Source organism: Branchiostoma lanceolatum, chromosome 10, assembly GCF_035083965.1.
Source record: "Branchiostoma lanceolatum isolate klBraLanc5 chromosome 10, klBraLanc5.hap2, whole genome shotgun sequence".
Lineage (NCBI taxonomy): Eukaryota > Metazoa > Chordata > Leptocardii > Amphioxiformes > Branchiostomatidae > Branchiostoma > Branchiostoma lanceolatum.
The window spans coordinates 18,206,781-18,232,241 of record NC_089731.1 but is presented as its reverse complement, the minus strand read 5'-3'; the positions used below and the strand labels follow the sequence as shown (position 1 = coordinate 18,232,241).

The 25,461-nt window shown below is 42.5% G+C and overlaps 1 protein-coding gene across 1 annotated transcript in view; it reads left to right on the top strand.

The window, feature by feature from the left end:
* Positions 1–23,527, top strand: part of LOC136443671 (protein amalgam-like) — a 33,623-nt gene extending 10,096 nt beyond the window's left edge. Inside the window, exons 2-8 of the mRNA XM_066440993.1 lie at positions 13,732–14,082; positions 14,661–14,954; positions 17,501–17,779; positions 19,028–19,270; positions 20,858–20,929; positions 21,612–21,794; positions 22,164–23,527. Coding sequence (XP_066297090.1) covers positions 13,732–14,082; positions 14,661–14,954; positions 17,501–17,779; positions 19,028–19,270; positions 20,858–20,929; positions 21,612–21,794; positions 22,164–22,237 — 1,496 coding nt within the window. The 3' untranslated portion in view covers positions 22,238–23,527. The remainder of the gene's footprint in view (positions 1–13,731; positions 14,083–14,660; positions 14,955–17,500; positions 17,780–19,027; positions 19,271–20,857; positions 20,930–21,611; positions 21,795–22,163) is intronic.
* Positions 23,528–25,461: the final 1,934 nt, after the last annotated feature.

Genomic DNA, 25,461 nt, shown 5'->3' with positions numbered 1-25,461 from the left:
TTTCTCAGACGTGAGTCTTGACTGATGAAGGAAGTACCGACGACTGTTTGTTTCTCAGACGATTTCTCAATTTTTTTTTACGGAGCAAGAAGTAGCGTCACGAGTCTTGAGTTGTGCTTTGAACAAATCTCGGCACTCTTGCTAGCTTGAAGGAAGTGCCTGCGATTCTTTTGAGAAAATTTTCAGACGTGAGTCTTGACTGATAAAGGAAGTACCGACGACTGTTTGTTTCTCAGACGATTCCTCTTTTTTTTACGGAGCAAGAAGTAGCGTCACGAGTCTTGAGTTGTACTTTGAGAACAAATCTCGGCACTCTTGCTAGTATTCTAGTAGTCAATATTGTCAAAAGAGATGGCCTACTATTAGGAAACATGCCATGAAGAACGTGCATGAGGAAAATGTTTTCTCAGATCTGCAGACGATTTCTCAATATGTTTTACAGAGCCTGAACGAAGTAGCGTCAGCTCTACTTTGAAACAAATCTCGGTACTTACTGATAGTTTGTTACTATTCTGAGAGGGGCTGGTATTACAGAACGTGCTATATGACGCCCCCGCCATATGACACGCCAGAAGCATTACTGCTCAGCATAGATCATACACATGTTTTAAAGAATACCAGGAAAGAAACACATTTCTGTAGAGAATGATTACCAAAAATGTTTGAAAATTGAAATACGTTGTCGCCAGTTGCTAATTTCATTCAACGTCTGTATAGTCTATCTGAAATGGTATAGTTAAAATAAGCTGTAGCTTTATCAAAAAGTTATCCTGGATACATCCAAGCTAAACTTTCTCATCTCGAAGAAGATGGCATTTGGAAAGTCGATAAGAACAACGCAAACATAGTTTGAAGCTAGCGTCAAGCATGCCAATACGATACTGCCATATAGGGCAGTATTAGCATGTGCTATTGGTAAAAAGATGGGCATTCTCAAATAGCCATGGCTCAACTGCGACAATATCTCAACATTTTACATTTTATTCTGAATGTCAAACATGCAGTTTGCCAAATTAGATATCTTGCGGAGCTGACAATATCTCTTTGCCCATCACTCATCAGATATAGCCTGAACTATCGGGTATTGCAATATGCCATCGTACGCACAGGGCATTGCCCTAAGAAGTTCTAGGGATGATGTATCACTAGAGGGGAAAGCATGCCTCTATTGGAGTAGGTAACAAATTGCTGAAGAAGAAAAGTGCCCGGAAGAGTTGGAAGAAAGATGTTAGTAACTATTGAAATGAAGGGCTTTCCTTTCCATGAGTCTCATTCCTAGCGGTATTATCTAAGGAAAGCCACGGATAGCTTTTCCCGGGGCTAAGGGATAGACTTCCATGGAGACCGCCATGTTTCTTCAGTCGTTGCGCATCGGGTATTGCAAGGAAGGACAGCGGGAGTTTTATGTGCAGTCAGGGAGAATCATGGCGACCACTCGGGTGCAAATTGCACGGTGTTGTGGGCAGAAATGGCGGGGGCCGCCTTCTCTAATAATCGTCCGCAAGTTGAGAGGGATTAGGCGAGTCGCTCTCGAGTCACAAATCTCTGTTGCCCAGGACATTACAGATATTGGGTGGGTTGGGAAGATTATGCATCTATTCAATCATTCACCCATTCGTTCATCCATGTGGCCATCTATTCATATTTGCATCGTGAAGGTCAAGTACATGTCTGAGACGAAATAATTTCAGGCTAATGTTTAGCTGCCGTATAATCTCAGAAAAAAATCGTATCCATGACCTTTTTACAACAAAGCTTTGCTTGAACATCTTTTTAAGACTACACTGCCTATGAGTATTCGCAGTAATATACATATCAAGTAGAGTACAAGGCAATATCTAGTTACGGCTGGTTTAATCTGGTCTGGTCCAGTCCGATGTGGTTTGCTTTGGTTTGGTTCGGTTTGGTTACTCATGAGTCAATTTTTTTTCGATTTTTTTTTCGGTATGGTTTGGTCTACTTGGTTGGACAATAAATCTCCGAAGACTGTATTTTTTGTACATTTATATCAATCAGCGTATCTTAGTATGCTAGATTTATGCTTCCGTATACCCTAGCAGTATTTATCACACAATTGAAACAAAAGTCAGTTGTAAAGACTCCTTTTATCAGTCTCTTGATAATTCAAGAAAAACAGTTACTGGTCAAATTGTACCAGTTGCTGCACTGTCAAAGGCAACATGACAAGTCTAGTTGCTTGTTGTTGTGGAAAGTGTATTGCAATGAATGCTGGGATACTTCAATTTCCTCCACTGCTATGCCATATTTGCAATGAGGAGCTACCGTTGAGCAATCAAAAGTCTTATCACTAGTCACAAAATCTCATCGATAGGTAAGTGTGCTTGGGAACTTTTGTGTGTTCTGTTGCCTTTCAAATCATACCTTAACACATTGGATCATTATCGATGTATAAAGTCATAGGTCATACAAACCCAATTTCTGTCGATCAACGGTCTCCTAGGCCTTCCAGTCGAAATGGAGGCCTTATCAGTTTCGTTGACGCCGGGATGGTCTCCCTCCTGAGCCGCCGACCTATATCGGTAATAGCCTTCTGTATTGTCGTCTCCACCAAGCATCAAGCGTTGTCTCCCTAGTGATAATGAATTGGAAATGGCACCATTAAAATGCAAACTCCAATATTCGTTCGTTCGTAGACCTCTGTAGTGCCTAGGGGCACATAGGGCAGCAAGTTTCCTTGTTGTTTTATAAGCAGGGTATGCTTTTTACAGGGAGGGGTTGTTAGCACTTTCCATTCAACGTTCTCGAGGCACCTCCTCAAACACCCATTTAACGTCCCTTCCGAAGGACGGATGCAGCCTCAACCGAGATGCCCTTTCCAGGATTGAACCGAGTCTCTCAGTAACGAAATAATTGGAACCAGGTGCTCACCTGTGAGGCTGCCACCAGTTGAGTTGCAAGGGCATACATATCAAACAAACCCCACATGCCTTAAAGCAAAGATGCCATCGCACTCATAGTTACGTCGTAAATATCAAATTCCCACACCTAACACCCACTCGCCGACCGAGGTAAAATTTAATCCAAGGGTATACGTATAATATGTAAATTATAATTTGATCTATGGTGTAGGTCATCGATTTATCATTTTACTGGAGACATATATTAATAAAAGCATGAATACGGGTCATTTATTACCGATTCAATCATCAGAGTGACCCTATCGTTTGAGAGAAATATTGGAAAACATATGCCTGCTCTGGGTGTGGTATGAACTATCTTTTTATTTACTATAGTATGATTTCGAAAAAAAAATAGTGCCGCGGAACAAAATTTGGAGTTATTCAAGCCAAGACACACGCACGCATGTATCCCATTTAGTCTTAAAGGGAATGTCGAAAAGCATATGTTTAGGTCTGGTTCTGGTACGAGCAAACATGGTTTTTCATACAAAAATAATGACGTCGACACAGAACAAAATCTTGAGATGATAAAGCCAAGACACACACACATGCACGATTTGGTAGCGGTCCAATCCGCCCATTTCATGTTTGGGGAAAATATGGCCAGTTAGGTCTGGTGCGAACAAGCTTTGACGATGACAAAACTTGTGACGTGTAGCACAATTTGGACTTGCTTAAGCCAAGACAAAAACACACACGTTTTGGTAGAGGCAATACATGGGTCCACTCAACCCATCTCGGAATTCCAGGTCTGGTGCGAAGCTTTTTTCATCCATGTCGACGAAACAAATTGTGATGTGCAACAAAATTTGGACTTGCTCACGCCAAGACACACACACACGTTTTGGTAGAGGCAATACATGGGTCCACTCAACCCATCTAGGAATTCCAGGTCTGGTGCGAAGAAACTTTTTTTCATCCTTGTCGACGACACAAATTGTGATGTGCAACAAAATTTGGACTTGCTCACGCCAACACACACACACGTCTTGGTAGAGGCAATACATGGGTCCAATCAGCCCATTTAGGCTTGGCTTACAGACCGAGAAAACGGCGCAAATGATTCCTCAGCAGCCCTGACCCTGGAGATGAGATAACCTGACCCCTCCGTGCAAGATCCTGGTCCGGGTGATCTTTAGCAATCTTCCCGATGATTGGACTAATATTGTCTCGTCGGTAGGGGGTCAGAGAAGGGGCACCACCAAGATTATTGTAGTACGGAAAGTAATTCGTAAGATTGCGCTTTCAAATCAAAGTTGCAACTTTTTTCCCATCTCGGGAAGGACGCATTATCACGGTTTGATCTATAGGTGCGTCATCCTTTCGCAAATAGGGAGAGGGGAATGTGATATTTCACGTTAGACACGTCGTTTTATATATTGACAGCGAAAATCGTGATGGATTATATCATTATGTAACCGGTCTTATTGATGGCCACTCGGCTAGGACGTAAATGTCAAACGAATGGATGTGAAAATCGTCCAATCTTATCTATTATATAACCCTACTTGTCGTTTGATCCACCCCCTCTCTAAATTGAAATCTCAGCGGCGATGTAACTTGAAGAGCGGTCACTTTTTTTACGAGCCACCGTCGTGGGTTCGTACAGCACATGTGGCATGATATTGAAACAAATGTCCTTTTTATGACCCTGATGCAATTTTGATATTTTTGAAGAGGCGGTGCGTGACTGAGAGATAAGTAAGCCACAAAATTCAAAATGGAGAAGGGGATACGAATTAAGGTTTGTAGAGACGTCTCTAGTTCAGTAATGGTGGATTGAAGAAGGGAGAGAGAGAGACAAGAGCAAGAGAATTAAAAGAAAGGCAAACAGAGGAGGCAGACAGAAAATGAAGTGACTGATTGAAAGAGAAACAGAGAAAGATATAAAGAAAGTAGAGAGACAAAGACAGGAAAGGGATCAAGAGAGAGTGAGAGAATGAAGAGAGGGACAAAGTGATGAGATAGAGAAAGACAGAGAGACGGAGAGAGAAATAGAGATCAGCAGTGATTTGTAGATGTTCCCGAAATCAATCACCCTTCGTTCTGGTGATACCAACTAACGACTCATACGAACGTCCCTCGGTGAAAAATGATCTTTTCAAAAACCGTTTTTACGCCCGATAACAAAATGCCGGCCCCGATATCTCCTGACCCGTTGTGCTTTACGACAGGAATGAAGTTTTGCGGTAGGACATTAACCGTGCCATGATGAGTTCTGGTGCCGTACAAGATATCGATGGCATCCAATAGTAAGGAGGTTGAACCTATCCCTAAACCCCCCCTCTCACTGGACCCACGGCACGCTGGCGGCATCGCTGCGGCCGATCGAATTAACAAAGTACTCAACGAATTTCATCGACAAAAAAGCGAATTTTTTAAAGCTTTGTGTGTTTGGTTGTCTTTACGTGTACGTTTTGAATGATATTACCATTACAAAGTCAAGGTTAACACAAATCCAGTTTAGGACGCAGCTACGCCGCCAGCGTGCCGTGGGTCCAGTGAGAGGAGGACTTAACACCTTCTTCCCACCAGAGGCTGCAACCGCTGAGCGACCACTGAGCGTCTAAGCATTTTGACAGGTCCCTCAACAAATTTGACAGATAGACAAATTTTGTTACGTTTTGTGTGTTTTGTTGTCTTTTGAAAAATCGTTTACACAATACCTCATATTCCAATTATGAAATCAAGGGTCTCTGTACAGTCGCTGGTCGCTGTACAGTCACTCAGCGACCGCCATCTAGTAAACATGGGGTTTAGGTTTGACTTAGGCTGGCCACAGGGGACTAACTAACAAAAACGCAACTTCCGAATCACAGGAATAACTCGCCATAAATGACACTTGTTCAATTTACGAGCAAATCGGCACCGTATATATCGAAATGGCTGCAGGGATTTCATGGACATCGTTCCAATTACAATTTGAATGGGTAGAATCGGCTTTAACGAGTTGCCTTGATGCGCTTGAAATATACCTGTAGCCGGATATAGATCCTAACATGGCGACTGTAGCTAATGCATGTTTTCATCCACTTCAATCCAACGTACATTCAGAGGAATCGAAGTGAGTTCCAAATGAAGTGACCGATAGGAGAGTGAAGCGGTGGGTTTTGAATAAAAACCTAATTGGTGTTTGACTTCCAACGCGATGGGATGCTGCAGTGAGGAGGCGTGATATGATTTCATGCGTACAGGAGGGATGGTTTAATTTAGCTGTGTTGTGGGGGAAAGATGATGAGAAATCATGGGCATCAAAATATCTTAAGAATTCGACGCTACATTGTTTATTGAACTCGATCTTATCCTGCAAAGGGATGACCGGCAAAGACATGTAAGGGGGGTATTGTTTTGGTCTGTTTGTTTGTTTGTTTGTTTGTAGTTTGTTTGCAGTTCCGTCACTGAGTTGGCCCGGGTCCAAGTTTGTTCCGCAGGCAAGCAAGGAATGGCTGTTGCTGAAGTCAGGAACCCAAGGGTGGCATGTAAAATCGAGAATGTGGCATATAATGTGTGAAACGGACATGCTTTAGTCATATTTTAGCCCCCTCCCGCAATTTCATAAATTACCCGTCTCCCACAGCCATTCTTGGCCCGACATGAACTTGGCTTGTGTTACATATGAAACAGTCTTTTATCATTTCAAAATGTAAATCAAAGCACAGCGCGTAATCGACATAGTGAAAAGACCAACAACAAGACGATATCAAAACGCCCACATCAGAGGAAACTGCTTTGGAGGCAATGGTCTTGCGACGTTTGTCGTTCATCTTTGTCATTTCAAGTGTAAACCAATACTGACAAATTGTACAGCATCTGCTGAAATATGATACTCCGGCGGGTGTAATTTCGTCTGTTTACGGCAAGATAGAATAAAATTGGCCTCTGCCCTCCCTTTAAAGTTTATCACCGATTTAGCGCGGTGACTTCTTGCCACTGTCACAAGAAAGGGGTTCCGCTTTCCCCGCGGCCGTTATTGACAGATGGGTCGATCATTTATTCCTGCCAGCCAGTAAATTACAAAACGGGCGAACCTCGTAAATCAGGGAGGAGACAAAAAGCGGCTCGTGGTTCGATGCAGGGCTGGGATTATTAGCGAACCGTATCGACCGACGTGCGAATTCATCACCTGTCACCCGCTCAGAGCTCGCCGCACCTGCTAACGGGTTCCACACGGAATCTTCAACGCTATCATTCTGCGCGTCGTTTCATCATGACAAATCTATTATGTCGGGGAGTAACTAACTTTGCAACGGATTTAGTTACACTCTCTTTTAACGCCGAACGAATTCATGCTCGCAGAAACTTTAGAGTTGGTCAAGGCTTTCGTCATAAAACCTGAACCACTGAATTGAACACGTGACCATACGGGTCAAAGGTGCCCGGAAGTCTGTACCGGCAACCGGCACTTTGTTGGAACAAGTGCCTAGGCACATGTGACCTGTTAATGAAGCCCATAGAATGATGTTATATGATGCTTTCATGCTAGCAGAGGCGGAACGTTCAAATGATCAAACACAATCCCTGGCTAATCCACGCACCTTCATCTCAAAGATTAAATCTATGTGAAGTAAAGCTGTAATGTATATGAAAATGAAGTGCACGTGAAAGTTTGCATAGATCAAAAAGGAACCCGCCACTGCAGTGCCGTCGTCGCCCCTAGGCATTCTTCAAGATACATGTACACACACTTCAAACACGCTCTGTAGTCGCTAAGGTATTAATCTTGAAGACTTTGGGGCATAGCTCAAGACAAATTCGAGAAGGAGGAAAAGAATACTTGATTAGATGCATTAGAGAAAAAGTAACAGATATTTTGTGAAAGATTGTAGGAAAAATGTCTAAAAAACTATATTAAAAACTATCTAAATTTCAATCAATCTTTAATCTTCTCCCTGCTGCCTAACTCAAAAAAACAACCAGTAGTGGGTGCCCAAAGCCTACTTCAGTGTGCTAAAGATCAAGAGAATTCACGGTTGAAAAAAATGTACCCTAGAAGGTGCAGAATCGGCTTTAGCTAGTAAAAACATGGGGCAAATCATTGGTTTTGTTTTTAGGGTAATTTCTTTTTTTTTTCGTCCATCGCTATATAGCTGTGTTTAATCTGTATCATATTATAATATTTCCGTTCCTTGTAGCTTCTTTTATAGTGGCGCATTGTTGGCTTCAACTACTTTCAGTCTATCGAAAAAAAAGATTCATGGCATTGAATACAGGAAAAAATTGTACCCCAAAATAACTTTTGGTACGTTCCTTGAGACTCAAACTTCCCAGTTCCCCGATGTTCCCAGAGCGTGTAGATGCCACCTCCGCGCGTAGTCTGTCATTTCAGCCCGCTCACCAATGAGCAATAATGGAAATCCATCAAGCTCATCCGTTATTTTCTGCCGGAGGTTCGATTTGCCGTTGGTGGGTCTTGATTAAGTGGGTTCTGCCCATTCCATTTGTCAGAACATGGCCACGATAATCAGTAGAGCAGACAGGACCTGAACAAGATTTCTCATTGTCAAGTGGGCTCAGGGCCATGCTAAGTTTATCACATCCTTGTCAAATTTTCTTCTTTTTTTTGGACGGAAAAAAAGATACTTTTCAGAAAATCCTTTCATAACCTTCATGGAAACTGGAGGTGTTATTTGGGCTGTGCCTGTATTTGTGTGTGTGTGTGTGTGTGTGTGTGTGTGTGTCAGTGAGTTTGTGGTTCTGTATATTTCGAACAGTAATACCTTGCGGATCTCTAGATGTATTGTGACGACATTTGGCATGGTGTGTGGTTAGGTCTTGTTTCTAGTTGAAGGAAAATAGGTGTGTTTGTTTGTTAACGCTCCTCTCGCCTCAAATGTTGCTTCTAAACCATAGTTGCTGTGTAGTTTAATGAATCATTGCATGTGAGTGACGTCGTCGCTGGTGCACCAGTTCTAACCCGTTTTGCAGCTCTTTCCGGTCAAAATCAATTAACACAAAAATAGTAATGACCTTTTCCCTTACAGCGTAAACTTGTAGTCATAGATTTTTCTTAGTACCGTTTGTACCATTTAAGAATGTTTTCATTCCGTCAGTTTTTCCTCTTTTCCATCCTTTATTCTGTAAATAACTTATTGACTTGCTGGGGCCCCAAATTTGGAAGTAGATTGTTCGATGGCTGAAGCATACATCGGATACACATGAAAGACCATCATTCAAGATGGAGATGATGGAAGCCCGCAGATCGCACAGAATTCACGTTCGTAAGCCGAAGAGGGGGGCGGATATACATGAATATTACGGACCGAGGTCGGGAGGGAAAAGCACATACATCAGAGCTTATCTAGTATAAGTGCTGCACGTGCGGACGGTAGATCGTCAAAGAACAAAAACAGACGACACTGAGATATTTCGACCGTATGCAGTGGAGGTCGACGTTTTAGCGTTGCGTTTATCACGTTGATGATAGTGGTTTCTAACGTAGGGAGCGCACGCTTGAGCGAGAAGAAGAGAGCCGAGATTATGCAGTCCTGCCGAAAGTGGCTGATAGAAAATAGGACAGGTATAAATCAAGGGAGGGACTTAAGGTAGATTATTGAAAGTGCAATCACTGAGAGTGGAGCTAGGAGCGAGATTTAGAGATTACGGCCAGCCGTTTGTCTTGAGGTACGACCTGGCCTTTGAACACAGTGTAGTAAAGTGGCCCGCCAACAAAATAGGACATATTTCGTTGGTTTTATGTAAATAGTGCTGAATCGGTGTGGTATTCTGATCCCTACGGTATCCACGAGAATGCAGGCAAATCGAATGTTCTGTCAATGGATAAGTTAGAGTTTGACCTTCCTGTTCTTTGAGTGGCTTCGAATGGCCAAGAGGCAAGCCTGGTGGACACGAAATCGAGAGGTCGCTAAGACATATTTTGTCGTGTTTATGTACATAGTGCTGAAACTGTGTGGTATTCTGATCCGCACGATATTCAAGAGAAGACAGACAAAACGAATGTTCTGTCAAATGATAAGTTAGATTTCGACTTTCCTCTTTGTGTAGTCTCTACCAGACTAACTCCGCCGGCTATAGGGAGAATATTTGCCAGGGTTTCATTTGCAGACCCTCTCTCCGTAGCCGACTCCCTTAGCATACTATTCACTCTATTTAGCCAATTTCTCATATTTTCCCAGCCATCCGCGGGGCCTGGTAGAGGCTACTCTTTGTGTAGCGTCGACTAGCAAAGTGGCAAGCCTGGCCTGGTGGGCACGAAATCGAGAGGTCACATCTGGCTAGACGTTGTGTGCTTGGGAAAGGCACTTAATACGACGTTCCTCACTCAGATGTAAAATTGAGTCCCTGAATTTTGAACCATAGCGTTCAAATCAACGCCATTTCACAATCTTGGATAGTGCCGATCACGCAAAATCTCAACATGAAATTTAAATCACATCTAAAAACACGAATTATGCTTCTTTCAGTTCCGTAGCGGTCAATTCAACGCCACTTCAAAACCTTGGCCTGTGCCCATCGCGCAAAATCTCAACATGGCATTCCAATCAAATATAAAAACGCGAATTATAATTCTTTCAGTTCCATAGCATTCAATCCAACATAACTATAAAAGTTTGGCCTGTGGCCATGACGTAAAATCTCAACACGACATTTCAATCAAATATAAAAACACGAATTATAATTCGTTCAGTTCCATAGCATTCAATTCAACGTAACTATAAAAGTTTGGCCTGTGCCCATCACGCAAGATTTCAACATCACATTCCAATCAAATATAAAAACTCAAATTACACTTCTTTCAATTCCATAGCGTTGCAATTAACGCCACCTCTCAGTACATTGGCCTGTGCCCATCACGCAAAATCTCAACATGACATTCCAATCAAATATGAAAACTCATATTACACTTCTTTCAGTTCCATAGCGTTCACATCAACGCCACTTCAAACCCCTGGCCAGTGCCCATCACGTAAAATCTCAACACGACATTCCAATCAAATATAATAACTCAAATTACACTTCTTTTAGTTCCATAGTGTTCAAATCTACCTCATTTCAAGACCTTTGCCTGTACCCATCACGCCAAATCTCAACATGACACCCAAATTGAATATTAAAAAACCTGAATGATAATTCTTTCAGTTCCGTAGCATTCACTTCAACGTAACTATAAAAGTTTGGCCTGTGCCCATCACGCGAAATCACAACATGACATTCCAATCAAATATTAAAAAAAAAAACACGAATTATAATTCTTTCAGTTCCATAGCGTTCACATCAACGCCATTTCAATCCCTTGGCCTGTGCCAATCACGCAAAATCTCACCATGACATTCCAATCAAATATTAAAAAACACGAATTATAATTCTTTCAGTTCCGTAGCATTCAATTCAACGTAACTATGAAAGTTTGGCCTGTGCCCATCACATAAAATCTCAACACAACATTCCAATCAAATATAAAAACTCAAATTACACTTCTTTCAATTCCATAGCGTTGCAATTAACGCCACCTCTCAGTACATTGGCCTGTGCCCATCACGTAAAATCTCAACACGACATTCCAATGAAATATAAAAACTAAAATACGCTTCTTGCAGTTCCATAGCGTTCACATCAACGTCACTTCTCAGTATTGGCTTTTTTCCAACCTACTAAATCTCAACATGGAGATCTACCGGGATCCAATTTGCGTCCGTCGCTGCTTCAGAACTAGAAAGCGACTCAGTCGTCAAGCTACACCGTGCTCGATAAATGTCGAAGATTGCATCGGTCGGGGACACCTAATTACTCCGCCAATAAAACATTCTGGTCAAATCAGGAAACCCCGTCAGGGCAAGACCAGCTTACCGATATATCAAACTCACAAACTTGGTCGAAACCACAAAGCTACATCTATTTGTTGGCTAACCATTGAAACGGTGTGACTTCAGCATTTTGATTAGCTCCAAGAAAAGATACGATTCAGACTAGAATCCCCCCTCTTCTCCAAAGGCAGATCCGAACTTGAGTATGAACAAGGTACTGTAAAAGAGGAAATTTTCGTAGGTATTTCATTTTGCTGTAGGGAGACAGTTAAGTGTTCACTGTGGTTTTAAGTTCGCAGTTAAAACTAGGGAGTAGGCGGGCAAAAGTAAAAAAAATCGCCGCCGCCATCGCAAAACCCCGAACATGAAAACACCGCAAAGATTTTCCCTTTTACAGTACTACAAACCTCACTAAGATGTCGAATTACGCTCAAATATTGCAGAAGTTGAATGTGCTGGAGGTAGGATTCGTAGGCGTCTTCCTCTGTCCATTCTATTACAAAACGAGCCTATACGGGACAAAATTCTCCTCAGAAATGATCTTAAGGTATGGTTGTCACTTTTATTATATCAGACTGATGTCAAAATTGCTGAGAAAACCTATCCTATCCCCCAACCAATGGTACTTAACCAGCCGTACGTTTTAAGTATAACCTTAACTGTCGTCTCAGTGCACCGCCAACATTGTAAACTTTAGTACCACATAAGGATCCTTCCCAGTGTGCGCTTGTTATCACCAAATGATGGCTTTAGCATCTCTTATTGGACGCATAATGAAAAGGACCATTCGATCGGTCAGAGGTTCGGCAGACGTCGTTAAATCTGCCAGCTTTCTCAGCGGTGAGACAACAGACAGCAGACATAAAAGTGTAGGTAGATAAGAGGAGACTGATAACTATCCATTGGGGGATACCGCCACTCTTCAAACGTGACCATGCTACACTTTGCGAACTTTCCTCTATCAAATGTGATTTAAAGATCTGCATATCCCGTATAACCGCCCTTTGGCGTAAAACACCCGGTTTTACGTTAGCAGCAGCTGGTTATACAAGCATAACACTAAAATATTTGTCGCACCTAGCTGCAAGCATTGTTCAAAGCTATCTGACGAGGATGTCCCTACTGTCATAATAATAATAATGATGATGATAATGGTTTATCGGTCAGAAATTACCCGTGCAATGGCAGCCAGTGCTGAATTGCTGTAGGGTTTACAATCACATACTTAGTAATACACAACAGATACATATTTGCTCCACACTTGCACTTTGTGGAACTGTTGCAAGGGTCTGGGAGGCTGCCATTTGGCGCCAGCAGGTAACCTCAATACGACCTTCCCCAACCTAAGTCAGGTACCCATTCGCACCTGGGTAGAGTGAGGAAAGTCGTGTAAAGTGCCTTTCCCAATGGCACAACATCGGGGCATAGCAGTGGTTTCGAACCCGGGACCTCTCGGTTCTGGGCGAAACACCCTACCGATTGCGCCACACCATGCCACATGTCATGACTGTACTTGGCGGCAACGCGTTCCATTCTGTGATAGCTCTAAAAAAACTCACCAATCCTGGGTAGATAGCTCTGGTACCTAAAGGCATGTCTATTTAAAGATACTATTTCTTGGTGAGGTTTCTCTTATAACTCACAATTTATCTTTCTTTTGTAATAATGATTACCTTTGTTTATATTTATGCTCAGTTCATTCAATTAAGTTAAAAATCACATCCTTGTCATTTTTGTATTACTTCTGGGTTTCCTTATATACAATATATATTCAATGATTCCGTTATTTTATGTTAACCTCTGACCTCTCCGCTCACTTTCAAGTTCGAATTGATTTGTAATTTACTGTCTAACAATTGTATTAGTTTTTTTCCTGTATTTGATTTAATTGTATTATTCCTGTATTTGATAGAATTGTAATCAATGTAGGCGGACTCCAGGAAGATTAATGTAGAAATTGTGAAAATTGTACATTAATGGAGATCTGAATAAAAAACAACAACAAAGAAACAAACAAATAATCAACTCTTGTGCCATCGTTTCCACAGAATGCGCTGCCCAATCCTCGATCAGCCTCACTCTACCGAAGTCCGTCAACACGATCGCCGGCGACCCCATCACGCTCCCCGCCACGTACCAGACACAAAGACGGGTCATCTCCGTGGTGTGGAACAAACTCAACCCCAACGACAGCGAGAAGAGGATCCCAGTCTTCAGCTACTTTCCGCTACTCGGTTCGACGGAGTCGTTTGGAACTTACTCCGGGAGAGCGGAGCTTGCCGGCAAGGCTTCCATCAAAATCGGCAGAACCACCGTACAGGATGAAGGGAAGTACGTCCTGACTGTAACCGTGGACGGGTTACCTCCCGAGGAAGGTTTTGTCATCGTCAACATGATGGGTACGTGCTGCATTATGATTTTTGGCGAAGTCTCAGGGGCGACCCTTCTTCTTTTAATCTCTATCCCTTAGTCTAACTATTTGGCACCACAGAAGATATGGTAACCAGTTTTCTTCACCCTTCTCGGTTTTCTGTTTTTCTTAGCGGCTAGTCTAATGATATAGTGTTGTGTGCAGTTTGCAAGAATTCTAGGAATTATGTACTGGAATTTTTTTTGAATGTCCGGGCATGCGCAGTGTTTGTTTTGACGAATGCTCTGATGGAATTACGATTCCTGAAAGAGGGACAGTCAGGAGCGTTCTATTGTTGCCTCCTTTAAGAAGATTATATCGGTGCTGTGTACAGTTTGTGTTTTTTTTTTAGACAGGATAGCTCAAAAGGTTACGAATGGATTTTCATGATTTTTGGTCACTCGATAACTATGCGTAGTGGTTTCCCAGAAGAGCCCCAGCTTTAAAACTGCAGTGCTCTAGTTGGCTACATGCTGAGGCGAGAAAGTAATATTTTCGCGACAAAGCTACTAGACTTTGATAATCTTATATACCTTGGCTTGAACAAATAAGTTTTTACTTCCACAGTGCCTCCAGTCGTTGACGTGGGCCCTGCAAATCCTTACGTCACAGCCTCCGGACGATCCGCTTCTCTGACATGCGCAGTGAAGGACGCCAGGCCCAACATTACGTCACTGTATTGGGAGAAAGACGGCGTGCGAGTCGACAACCTCCGATTCGACACCAAGTATTCCGGCGGGAATCTGCAGTCCCCGAACCTCCTGATACGTCACGTGACCCGTGGTGACGCAGGCCGGTACAAATGTGTGGCTGATCACGTGGTGCGGTCTGCTAGTGACGCTCTCAAGATGGACGTACGATGTACGTAACACATTGTTCATCTTGGTTTCGGTGTCATCAGATTTGTCATGAAAAGAAATTCGACCAATATACAACAAGTGGCCATGCTTTGTCGGTGTTGCGTGAGATTCGTCGTTTCTTCTATACCTGTCCTTTTTACGTTCTAAATAACATTGGCATTCCAAACTCATACACAAATTTATATGATTTCCCATGCTCATGGCGTGGTATGTTTCAAGTTAATAATGCGGAGTACGTATTAGTTATAGAAAAAGTCATGAGAACCCCAGGATATTGTGGCTTTTTCTACAGTTTCAAGGTCAAAACTTGCATTAATAATAGCCTACTGCCGTTGCTGGTATCCAAACCTATTATAGCTGCCAAAAGTCTTTCATCCTCTTCGCGAATAGAGAAAAAAACTAATTCGAAGAGACTCGGAAGCTATAATAGGTTTGTATACCAGGCTTCATTAATGATAGATCTGAGAAATGATGACCTTGAGTTTTAGAAAACTCCTTCGATCTTCAGGTCGTTGACCTCTCCGTCTAACCCCACAAGGTAGGAAAGGATTCTACCATTCATATGTGCACTTACCCTTTTTCAGTTGTCGCTTTAGCTGATTTCAGCCTTCATTTTCGTGCAGATTGAATTTAAAAATGTATTACCATTCAAATCACGCAAGTGGATTGGTCGCTATTCTTTCCTCTTTCAACGATCGAGACTCTCTCCTCTGACACTTTAATGACATGGGGCTAAACTGTCGATGTCTGGTGACTTGTTTTTCATTTCACCCTCCAATGATTTAACGTATAAAACGTTTCCGTGGTCACGACGACATCTTTTGATGCATACAATTGTTGTAGACATATCGGAGTTCTGTCAAGGTACTTGGCTTCAGTAGTGAACCGACATTGTGGAGAAAAACGCCATCCAATAACGTAATTACCTTCCCCAAATGTTTCCGTGATCACGACGACATCTTTTAATGCATACAATTGTTGTAGACATATCGGAGTTCTGTCAAGGCACTTGGCCTCTATCGTGAAACGACACCGCGGAGAAAAACGCCTTCCAATAACGTAATTATCTCCCCTAAAGGCAGCTATCAGGCAGTTTGTACAAAAAGCAAAATCTCGAAGCTTCGAGGCTACGTTCCCGATGCAATCATTCCAAAATGATATCCTCTGGCGCACTGAATTGTCCATACATCAAACTAATATTGATTTTTCTCTATCTGCAAATTCGTAACGTGATATCTAACTACCTCCTGTGACCTTAGGCGCGTTTTGTCTTTGACGATAACGATACCGGTGGCGAAATGAGTATGTTTTCCCTAGATTAGCTGATTTAAAGTACGTATCTATGGGCTCAAGTACGCTCATCCTACAAGTCACCAGGACCTGTCTGTGGCTTCTAAATGCTTCCTTACAGTTACTACCAAAAACAAATGAGCAAGGTATCTTTTATTGGCTTAAAAGCATATCGTGTAGTACTTCTATCCCGTTTGGAATTTCTCTCCCTCCCCCCTCCCTACCTCGGAGCATACACATCGATAACATTTTAAAGCTTAGTTATTGTTTTTGCTGTGGCAGGCAAAGCTACCGAGGAATAATTTGCACCAGTCTCTGACCAATAGTTCGTTGAAACTGAAGCTAGCAGCTCTTTCTGCAGTAGCCGATTCATGCAGCCAATTCAGCACCGCGAGATTCGACCACTGATATCACGATACAAGCACGTGCACAATTTAGCCTCAAGGACCAGCTTTTTTTCTTACATGATCCTTGAAACTCCCGTAACGACCTAGATATTGTTTGTTTGTTTGTTTCCCTTTCTTTGTTTGTGTGTGCGCGAGTTTTGCCCGCTGGTAAGGTAGTAGAACGTGGGACAAAACATTGTTTAACTAGAGACTTGCAGGATGGAAGACTGGTTTGGTCCGGGTCCAAAGTTTCTTCCGCAGGCTTGTGTCCAAAGTTCCCAAGCAAGGCATAAGAATACATAAACAGAATAAGTAAGAAATTCACAATAATGAGTTAACCTTAAACTGGAAATTGACATATGCTAAATTTCTTACGAAGGTATGAGATATTCTACTTCTTATTGGCGACGCCTCAGGGGCGAGCCTGTTGGTATATATATATAATGTGTGCAGTTTTCAAGAATTCTAGGAATTGCACACGAAAGTGTCCATGGGAATTTAAGGCCATAACTCAATAATGCCTGGATTGATAGTCTTCATATTTGGGGGGATGGGTAGGTGGGCAGGTCCTAGTGAGACTTCGAAATGATTAGATTTCGGGCCTCCTAGCAATTTTCAATGGTACTGCAGGGGAGCTTTCGCTTTTGAAATCTCGTGTTCTGAACATGCTGTTGTCATGATTCTTTAGTGGTGGATAGCTCTTTAGAGGAAAAATACGTCCTGTAGATTTGGACCCCCTAGTGGCTTTTTTGGAACTGCAGGAGCTGATTTCGACTCAAACTTCTGAAAGACAATAACTCAAGAATGGACTGACAGATCACCATGATTTTTGGTATGTAGATAGCTTATTTTGTGTGTGTACCTTTTTTAGACCCAGCCAGTATCATCAGCATCTCGGACTCCCTAACGGGGAGGGCAGGCGACAGGATCACCATGCAGTGCGTGGCCGAGGGTAACCCACTCCCAAACATCACGTGGTCCCGAAACGGCGTGCGCCTGCGCAGTGACGACAGGATGCTGTCACGTGACGTCTGCGCAAGCTCACTCATCCTCAGCAACGTCCCGGCCAACGCAACGGGCACGTACGTCTGTACGGCCGTGAACAACGTGGGGAAGAGCGACGTCAAGTCACTGCTACTTTCTATAAGAGGTAATCTTCTATCAATTAATATTTCTCAATAGATGAAACGAGCCATATAAGTACAGTAGTCTCCAAGCAGACCCAACGGTTGCAAAGACCATATCCAACTGGCAGAAGGAGTTTTTTTGCAACCCGACGGTGCCTGACAACCTCTCTGGCTGACTGGAGCTTCTCTGGCTAGCTTGTACGATTTTAGCACCGTGGAGATCTGCTTGGAGGTTACCATATAAGGAGATTTACGATTCTAAGTTCGTATGTGCAGTGAAATACATTGTGCGTAGTACTAGTATGTCAAAGGTGAAAGCCCTGAGACATAATCAAAGCACGTTTTGGAATCAACTGTGATCAAGTTTTTCAAGTCAACCTAGTGGCCTTCACCGTTGACATATTACCCACATTGCATTTCGCTGCGTATGCGTACTTTGAATCGTGAACCTCCGTATTGACATGAGATCTCATCGTAAATAGCGTCAGTAGTAGAAATCCGACAAAAGACTCTGCAGGCATATAGTCGTAGTCTATACTACATGTTTTTTGTAAAGTAGAATAGTTCTCTAGAATTGTTGTACAAGTTGCAATAATTAGCTGCATCATAGACAAGCAATTACAACTAATGAATCTATCAACATAGAAGGAAAGATGTAGCCTGAGTGTCATCCTGTTTCAGTTCCAGGCTCTACCTTCACCAAGGTTTGGTGAAGGTAGAGCCTGGAACTGAAACAGGATGACACTCAGGCTAGGAAAGATGTACTTTCTGGTTTAGGGACAATGTAGCGAGAGAGTGACTGTTAGAGAGCTTATCTGCTTTCGTCAGACCTGATGAAGTCCCGAAAGAAGAGAGGCGGTACAAATTGTATAAGGGGCGTCTCCTGTACACACAAGCACCGTATGTTCAGCTTCCCAGAGCAGTATGGATTGTAGACATCCAACACACAGACTGATGCACCGTTTTTCTTGTCACTGCACACAAAAAAACATCGTATGTTTAGCTTCCCAGAGCAGTACAGGTTGTATAATGCTAGGGTCACATTTCCAAACCGGGACGAAAAATCAAAGTGTATGTCCATAAATTTGCACAAGCTATGCTCTTGAATAATTTCGGACACTTTTTGTGTTTTTATTGTCTTTTATATTATACTTTTCGTTCCCACAGACTGCCCGGCCGGGCCAAGGATTAGAAATGTGACCCTAGCATAAGTCAGACCACACGGACTGTAACACCATTTTTCCTCTCCATGTACACCAAAAACCGTGCAGCGTCCCGAAGCGGAACCGGTAGTGTGGACGCCCTGATCCTGGTGGGTTCCATCGCCGGAGGCCTGTGGCTTCTCATCTGCCTCTGTCTGACCATCTACTTCGTCCGGCGGAGGCGACAGCGGGAGGAGAAGAAACGCTTCTCGTTCTACTACAACATGGGGAAACGACAGGACGAGCGAGCCGAGGACAGACCGGGGGAGGAGACTTTGGAGGTGACGCGACACCCCAACCTGAAGCCGCCAGGTAGGTCTGGTACTAAAACGCTACACCCCAACCTGAAGCCGCCAGGTAGGTCTGGTACTAAAACGCGACACCCCAACCTGAAGCCGCCAGGTAGGTCTGGTACTAAAACGCGACACCCCAACCTGAAGCCGCCAGGTAGGCTTACGTACTAAAACGCTACACCCCAACCTTAAACCGCCAGGTAGGTTTCCGTACGAAAACGCGACACTCCAACCTTAAACCGCCAGGTAGGCTTACGTACTAAAACGCTACACCCCAACCTTAAACCGCCAGGTAGGTTTTCGTACGAAAACGCGACACTCCAACCTTAAACCGCCAGGTAGGCTTACGTACTAAAACGCGACACCCCAACCTTAAACCGCCAGGTAGGTTTCCGTACTAAAACGCGACACCCCAACCTGAAACCGTCAGGTAGGCTTACGTACAAAAACGCGACACAGGTGATGCATACAATTGTTTGCTGTCTGTATACACGTGGGTTCATAATTACATCAGACCTCAGTCCTATCCTGTCTCTATTTTTAGTTTGCCAAAAGAACAGTATGCGGATGGCCCAGAAAAAGAATATGGCAGGTCAGTTGTATTGTCCATCAAAAAGAAAGCACATAATAGGCCAAAAAAGTCCAACAAAAACTGAAACTGAAAATAGCGACAGGATAGGACTGAGATATGATCTAAATATAAACCCACGTGTATACAGACATCAAGAAATTATATGCGCGTGGTTCTGGACCTGACACGTAGAAAATCTAAACTTGGAAGCAGGCTCTTCTACGGGCGCACTGTTTTCTGGTTGCTATTGTGTTCTGATGGTTACAATTTGCATCAACATCGGCAATATACCATATATGAGGGTAACTGAAACCATCAGAACATAGTCGAAATTGATGAATTCGTCACCTCATCAGTAGGTAAAAAGGCCGCAGTAAAGCCTGAATATGGGGCTATAAAAATCGTACCACGATGAATGAAATTTTGAACATTGCCCGACGATCTTCGATAGCTGATTTTACCTACGATTTACCTGTGATTTACCTGCGATCATCGTACGTTGTGCGAGAAATGCATCGTAGGTGCATCGTAGGTACGACATGAGTTTAATTGACAGGGGTTTTATCAGGGCACCGTGATAGGAAACCTCCACAGACATGGTAATGTATCCCAAAGTAATTTCAGAACTTTAAGTTAAGCTTATGTTAGCACATTTTGATCATGAATTCGTACTTTGGGCGTTTAAAAAGAGCACAGAAACAAGCCGCACGAGGAGTCATTTATACATGTATATTGGGGCAACCAAAACATCAGCGCCCAGATTTTCAATGAGTTCTCACCACACAGCGATATCGCATCTTTGCTCCATGAATGGGGATAGTGTTATTCAAAATCACCATGTATGAAAAGGACTAGAAAATTTATTGTAAAAATCTGACTTCCAACGGTCTGAAATTGTTTGGGCTCCTTCAACTGACCATGTATGTATTCCAGTACCCACACCAATATGCTTTTAACGTATACTGATACGAGCATCTCAGCTGCTGATATAATAAATGTTTGGATACGTGTAAATTATTTCATTATCCTCCACAGTCAAGCCGAGATCGCCTACTGCCCCCTACGGCGGCATCGAGACAATCAGACGGACAGCCAGCAAGTCAAAAGGTAAGAAAACCAATTAACACAAACTTGGTTTAGCCCTTAGGACTAGCATGTTGTAATAGCCACTGGCTAATCGGGCAGTCCTGGCTGTACGTTCCTCACAACAGAACCAATATATGAAATAAGAGAGTCCTTAGGACCCTCTTTTTATGCATGTTCGTGACAGTTTCAAATTTACACGATGGGACACAAAACCCTGTCCGCTATGGCTATCCAGATGATGCTGTAGCGGCGACGTCATGCGACTAATCGTCGCACTGCATCGTTGTTGAGTTCACCAACTCAAAAATCATACCTCGAAAACGCAGGCGTTTGAGGGGTTATCTATTTCAATTGTTACAGGTTTGCGTAGCAAAACCTTTGTTGGATCCGTTTGCATGTGCAGTGGCCGCCATCTTGATTTTGTGACGTCGCAGGGTAGCCATACCATTTAATTGGGAGGGGTGTTTTTGGGGTCGCTAGCGTTCTCTCTATTCTTAAGTTAACAAATCGGCACACAACTATCACACATTCAACTCAAATAAAAAGAAAAAAATCCAATACCAATTCATATTTATAAAAAGACCCCGTAATCGCTAAACTTACATAGCAAACCTGAAGTATATGTAGCACAAATACTTAACTCTAGTTTGTGTTTGTTTGTTTCTTTATTTGTTTGTTTATTTGTTTGTTATTGGTAACTCAGTGAGGAGATACGCCAGAGCTCTGTACACCTACCGGCCCCAGGAGGAAAACGAACTGCACTTGGAGACTGATGACGTCATCGAGGTGCTGGAGGGGGAAGATGGCGGCTGGTGCCTGGGTTACCTGAGGGGAAGGATAGGCCTGTTCCCCTCCAACTACGTCAAGTTTCTGTCGGCGTCTCAAGGTAGGCAAGATAGCCAAAAAAGAGCCTTTCACATGCAGTGTTGTATTTGGTCTTAAGTCTTTAATTTCAGGTACTCAGACCTAAAGTTATGAAAACTAAATTTCTCATACCTCCATAAACTATTAAGACTTTCATAATTGATTTGCAAATCCAGATTTACAAACCTATGTCACTTCTTCCATGAGCTATTTGCCAACCGAATTTGGTGACCGTACCATCTTTAGATCAAAATATACAAAAATTGTTCCAAAGCACACGACTGTTCTATGGTAACTTATTATAGCAAAACCTTTTTGGGAAAGACTTTCTTTATAACATAATGCGAATATGGAGCTTTAAGACCTCCTTGTTTTTGATATTTTCTTGAAGTTTCTGCTGCGAAACTGAAGGAGCTATACGACCCAGCGGACGCCAAGTCAAGCTCGTCAAAAGGGAGCCTGTAGTACCTCATCACTTCAGGTTGATTAAAGGCTATTCTACAACTACGTCATCAGTTGATGTGCAGTTCTGAAGATCACGTCATCTACTTTAAGTACAAGGAGACGTCTGTAAAAATACTGATACCTGCTTTTTATGACAACACCACCAGAGGGCGTTAGTTCACCTATACGCTAGGTCACTACATTTTCGGACATGGCATCCCAGTTTCAAATCAATGCTGCCTTACCTACACCTAGGAATTGTTCAAACCGACATGTTCTTTAGTTTGTGAAAAACTGCTTCAATTGTAGTTTTGTACATGTCTGTTTTACTGATGTAGATATATGTATATGCTTACCTAGCCAAATATTTGTTGTTGTCAATTTGAAGCCGGCATTGACGTACAAGTGTCCCTTTTTCGTTTTAGGTTCCATTGACCAGAATTGTGCCGGAAATATTTCCTTACAAAAATAATCTTAGAAATATTAGAAAGTGAGCGCTCTATCTCTTTTACAGAAATTGTGTACATATTACACTAACAGACCAACATATCAACTGCTTTACCGTAGTACGCCGATAGGTGGCGTTTTCTGATAGTTACGTTGTGAACTCCAGTTTTTCTCTGGCCGATGTAGAAACGACGCCTATGTTGACTGTCCTGAACTGCAGACAGTCCTTTCATGCTTAGCATTTTTGGTTTTCATTCTTTCGGGTGAAAATACGCGTGATATACTCGTGTATCTTACATCATCATTCTACTGTCAGTAACATCAGAATTGGACCTTGTATACATGAATATAATTTCTATTTCACATTTGTATGAGATGTACATATGGAAACTAGGTCAAATACTTGAGATTTATGAGAGACGATTATGGCTGTGACTAGATGTTGGTCTGTATTACAGAGATAAACAGGAAACAAGCTTCATCAGATCATCTGTGCATATCCTTTGGAGAGCTAGAGTTCAGCCGCTAGAGAGAAGAATTCGTTAAGAACTTACATTGTATCTAGTATAGTAAGACTCAATAATTCAGAAATACAGAAAGATTGTCATGCGTGTCTGTAGTAAATGCTGCAAATTAAAATGTAGGTTTGTACCAATCTGGTCTCCTTCTTGTATACGAACACGGTTTGTGAAGGTTAGACATCCAGGTAAACAATATATAAAGATAATTCAGACTCTACGACTGGATAAGAATTCTAGTTATTGTAAATAATTACTGGTTAGTTCTGCTAGTTCATTTTAGTGACGCTGAAGAAGAGTGATGGATGTCACTCGAAACGTCCGGAAATAAATCTCCGAATTCTTATCCAGTTGTAGAGTCTGAATTCTCTTTATATATGTTTTTGTAACAATTTTTGTGATATGCGTTACGAACAACCCCGTGTCGGCTATGTCGTACGTTTTATGCAGCCAATTTCATTTATCTTGCAAGGTTACGAAACCTTGTTGTTTTCGGTTTCCATCTGATCTTCTCCGTGGTGCTTTGGCCTTTCAGCAATTGGCCCCTGCGTGCACAATTTGCGAGCCCCGGCCGCACAGACTTAATAAGCCTCCAGATAAGAGGTAGGGGGTCATCTCATACACTTGCGTGTGACGAATCTATTCAAAGAGAAAGCTATTTTTGTACGTAGTACATATATGATGTACGTTTATAACGTCACAGTAGAATCGTATTCATGACTATGCAATGATATTATTCAGTATCATAATTTGAACGCTGAAATTGTATAACAAGCAAAAATGGTCTAATACAAATGAAACTAGTAGCCGAGCCATACTTCCAATTCTCCTAGTATCCTAATGCACCACTTTCACCTTACATTTATCTAGTTCCATCGTTCAACGTTGAGATTTCGCTTCGTATGAATAGCAGAAAACGGTCAAATACAAATATAAAAGAAGTAAAACTGGGACTCTGATTCTCCAAGTATCCTGTTACACCACTTCAACCTTTCACATTGGCAGGCTGTCACTATGAAATATTTACATAACAGCGGACTCACAACAAGACAAACAATTTTAACAAACATATAATAACTAATAACCATACCTGCGTTTTCATGGAGATTAAAAAATGGTGTAATTCTAGCTGACAGAATATATGCCTTTTGCAGTCAGACTCCGAACATTTGACACCGACCACCCGCAGTTTCTCCTAAATGTCAGTTTGTACGAACGCCTACGTCGCGTGGGCCACGGGGTCTCATCTACGGGATAACCAGCACAAAACCGAGATGAGAGGACCTGCATGTCAAACCAGACGTTCGTTTTGCTGCAGGCCTCGTTACCACCATCGCCAAGGACAAACACACCATCAAATCTTTGAAAGGCAGAATGAAAAGGAATATAGATTGTGAAAGCCTATTGAGGATTGGAACTAACTTTTAAAACTCCGCAGCTCGAAGTTTTGAGAACCATCTTCTAGTTGCGTACGAGATTTTATAGAAAGAGCATGCTTGAAGACGCATGATAAGCTAACTAACTGTTTTCAAGCTTTCTTGATTTTTTAGAGTCCTCCCATTTCTCCCTTCTTCCCCATTTGCCTTTTCTCTAACCCACTAAACCCTCTTCTATAATTCTATTGGATACAAAAACGTTGTCCTTGGGAAATCAACAGACTGAAGTGGACGATAATAGGTTACCCTAGCACAATTCTACATCATATACATCAGTTTAAATACATGCTCGCACGACGTTAAACAGGCGGAGGAAAACTTACAGACCATGCGTTTTCTTTTTAGAAGAGCTGACATTTCTGCCCATGGGTTTAACATTTTGCTCTGTCCGTGCGGTATTAAGATAAATACGTTTTGAATAAATTGGACGTTAACTGGGCATCTTACCTTACCTGTACCTTCGTCCAAAAATAATCGTATGAGAGCATTTCCCCATTTAGATGATGCAGGTTTGTCTTGAACACGAGCCTGCTTTCGACCATTAGTGGTCGGCCCCGGAAAAGCCAGCTGCGGTCCCTCAGAGAGTGATAGTTTCTGGTCGGTCCCCCAGAGAATGATGGTTTCTATATGATTTAGCTGCTGACCCGCCTGGCACTCTCACTCTCGGTGTGAAGATGATGTAGCCTTTGTATCATGTACATCACGCTCGGAGGCTACAGGTGAGACATTCAACCAACACAACAGGTGATATTTGCTATCTAGCTAATGACAGTGTGTATTGGATACACGGAGGAATGGGCGAACAGCAAGAGATTATTTTGACCGCAGGAAGTTGTAGGAAGGT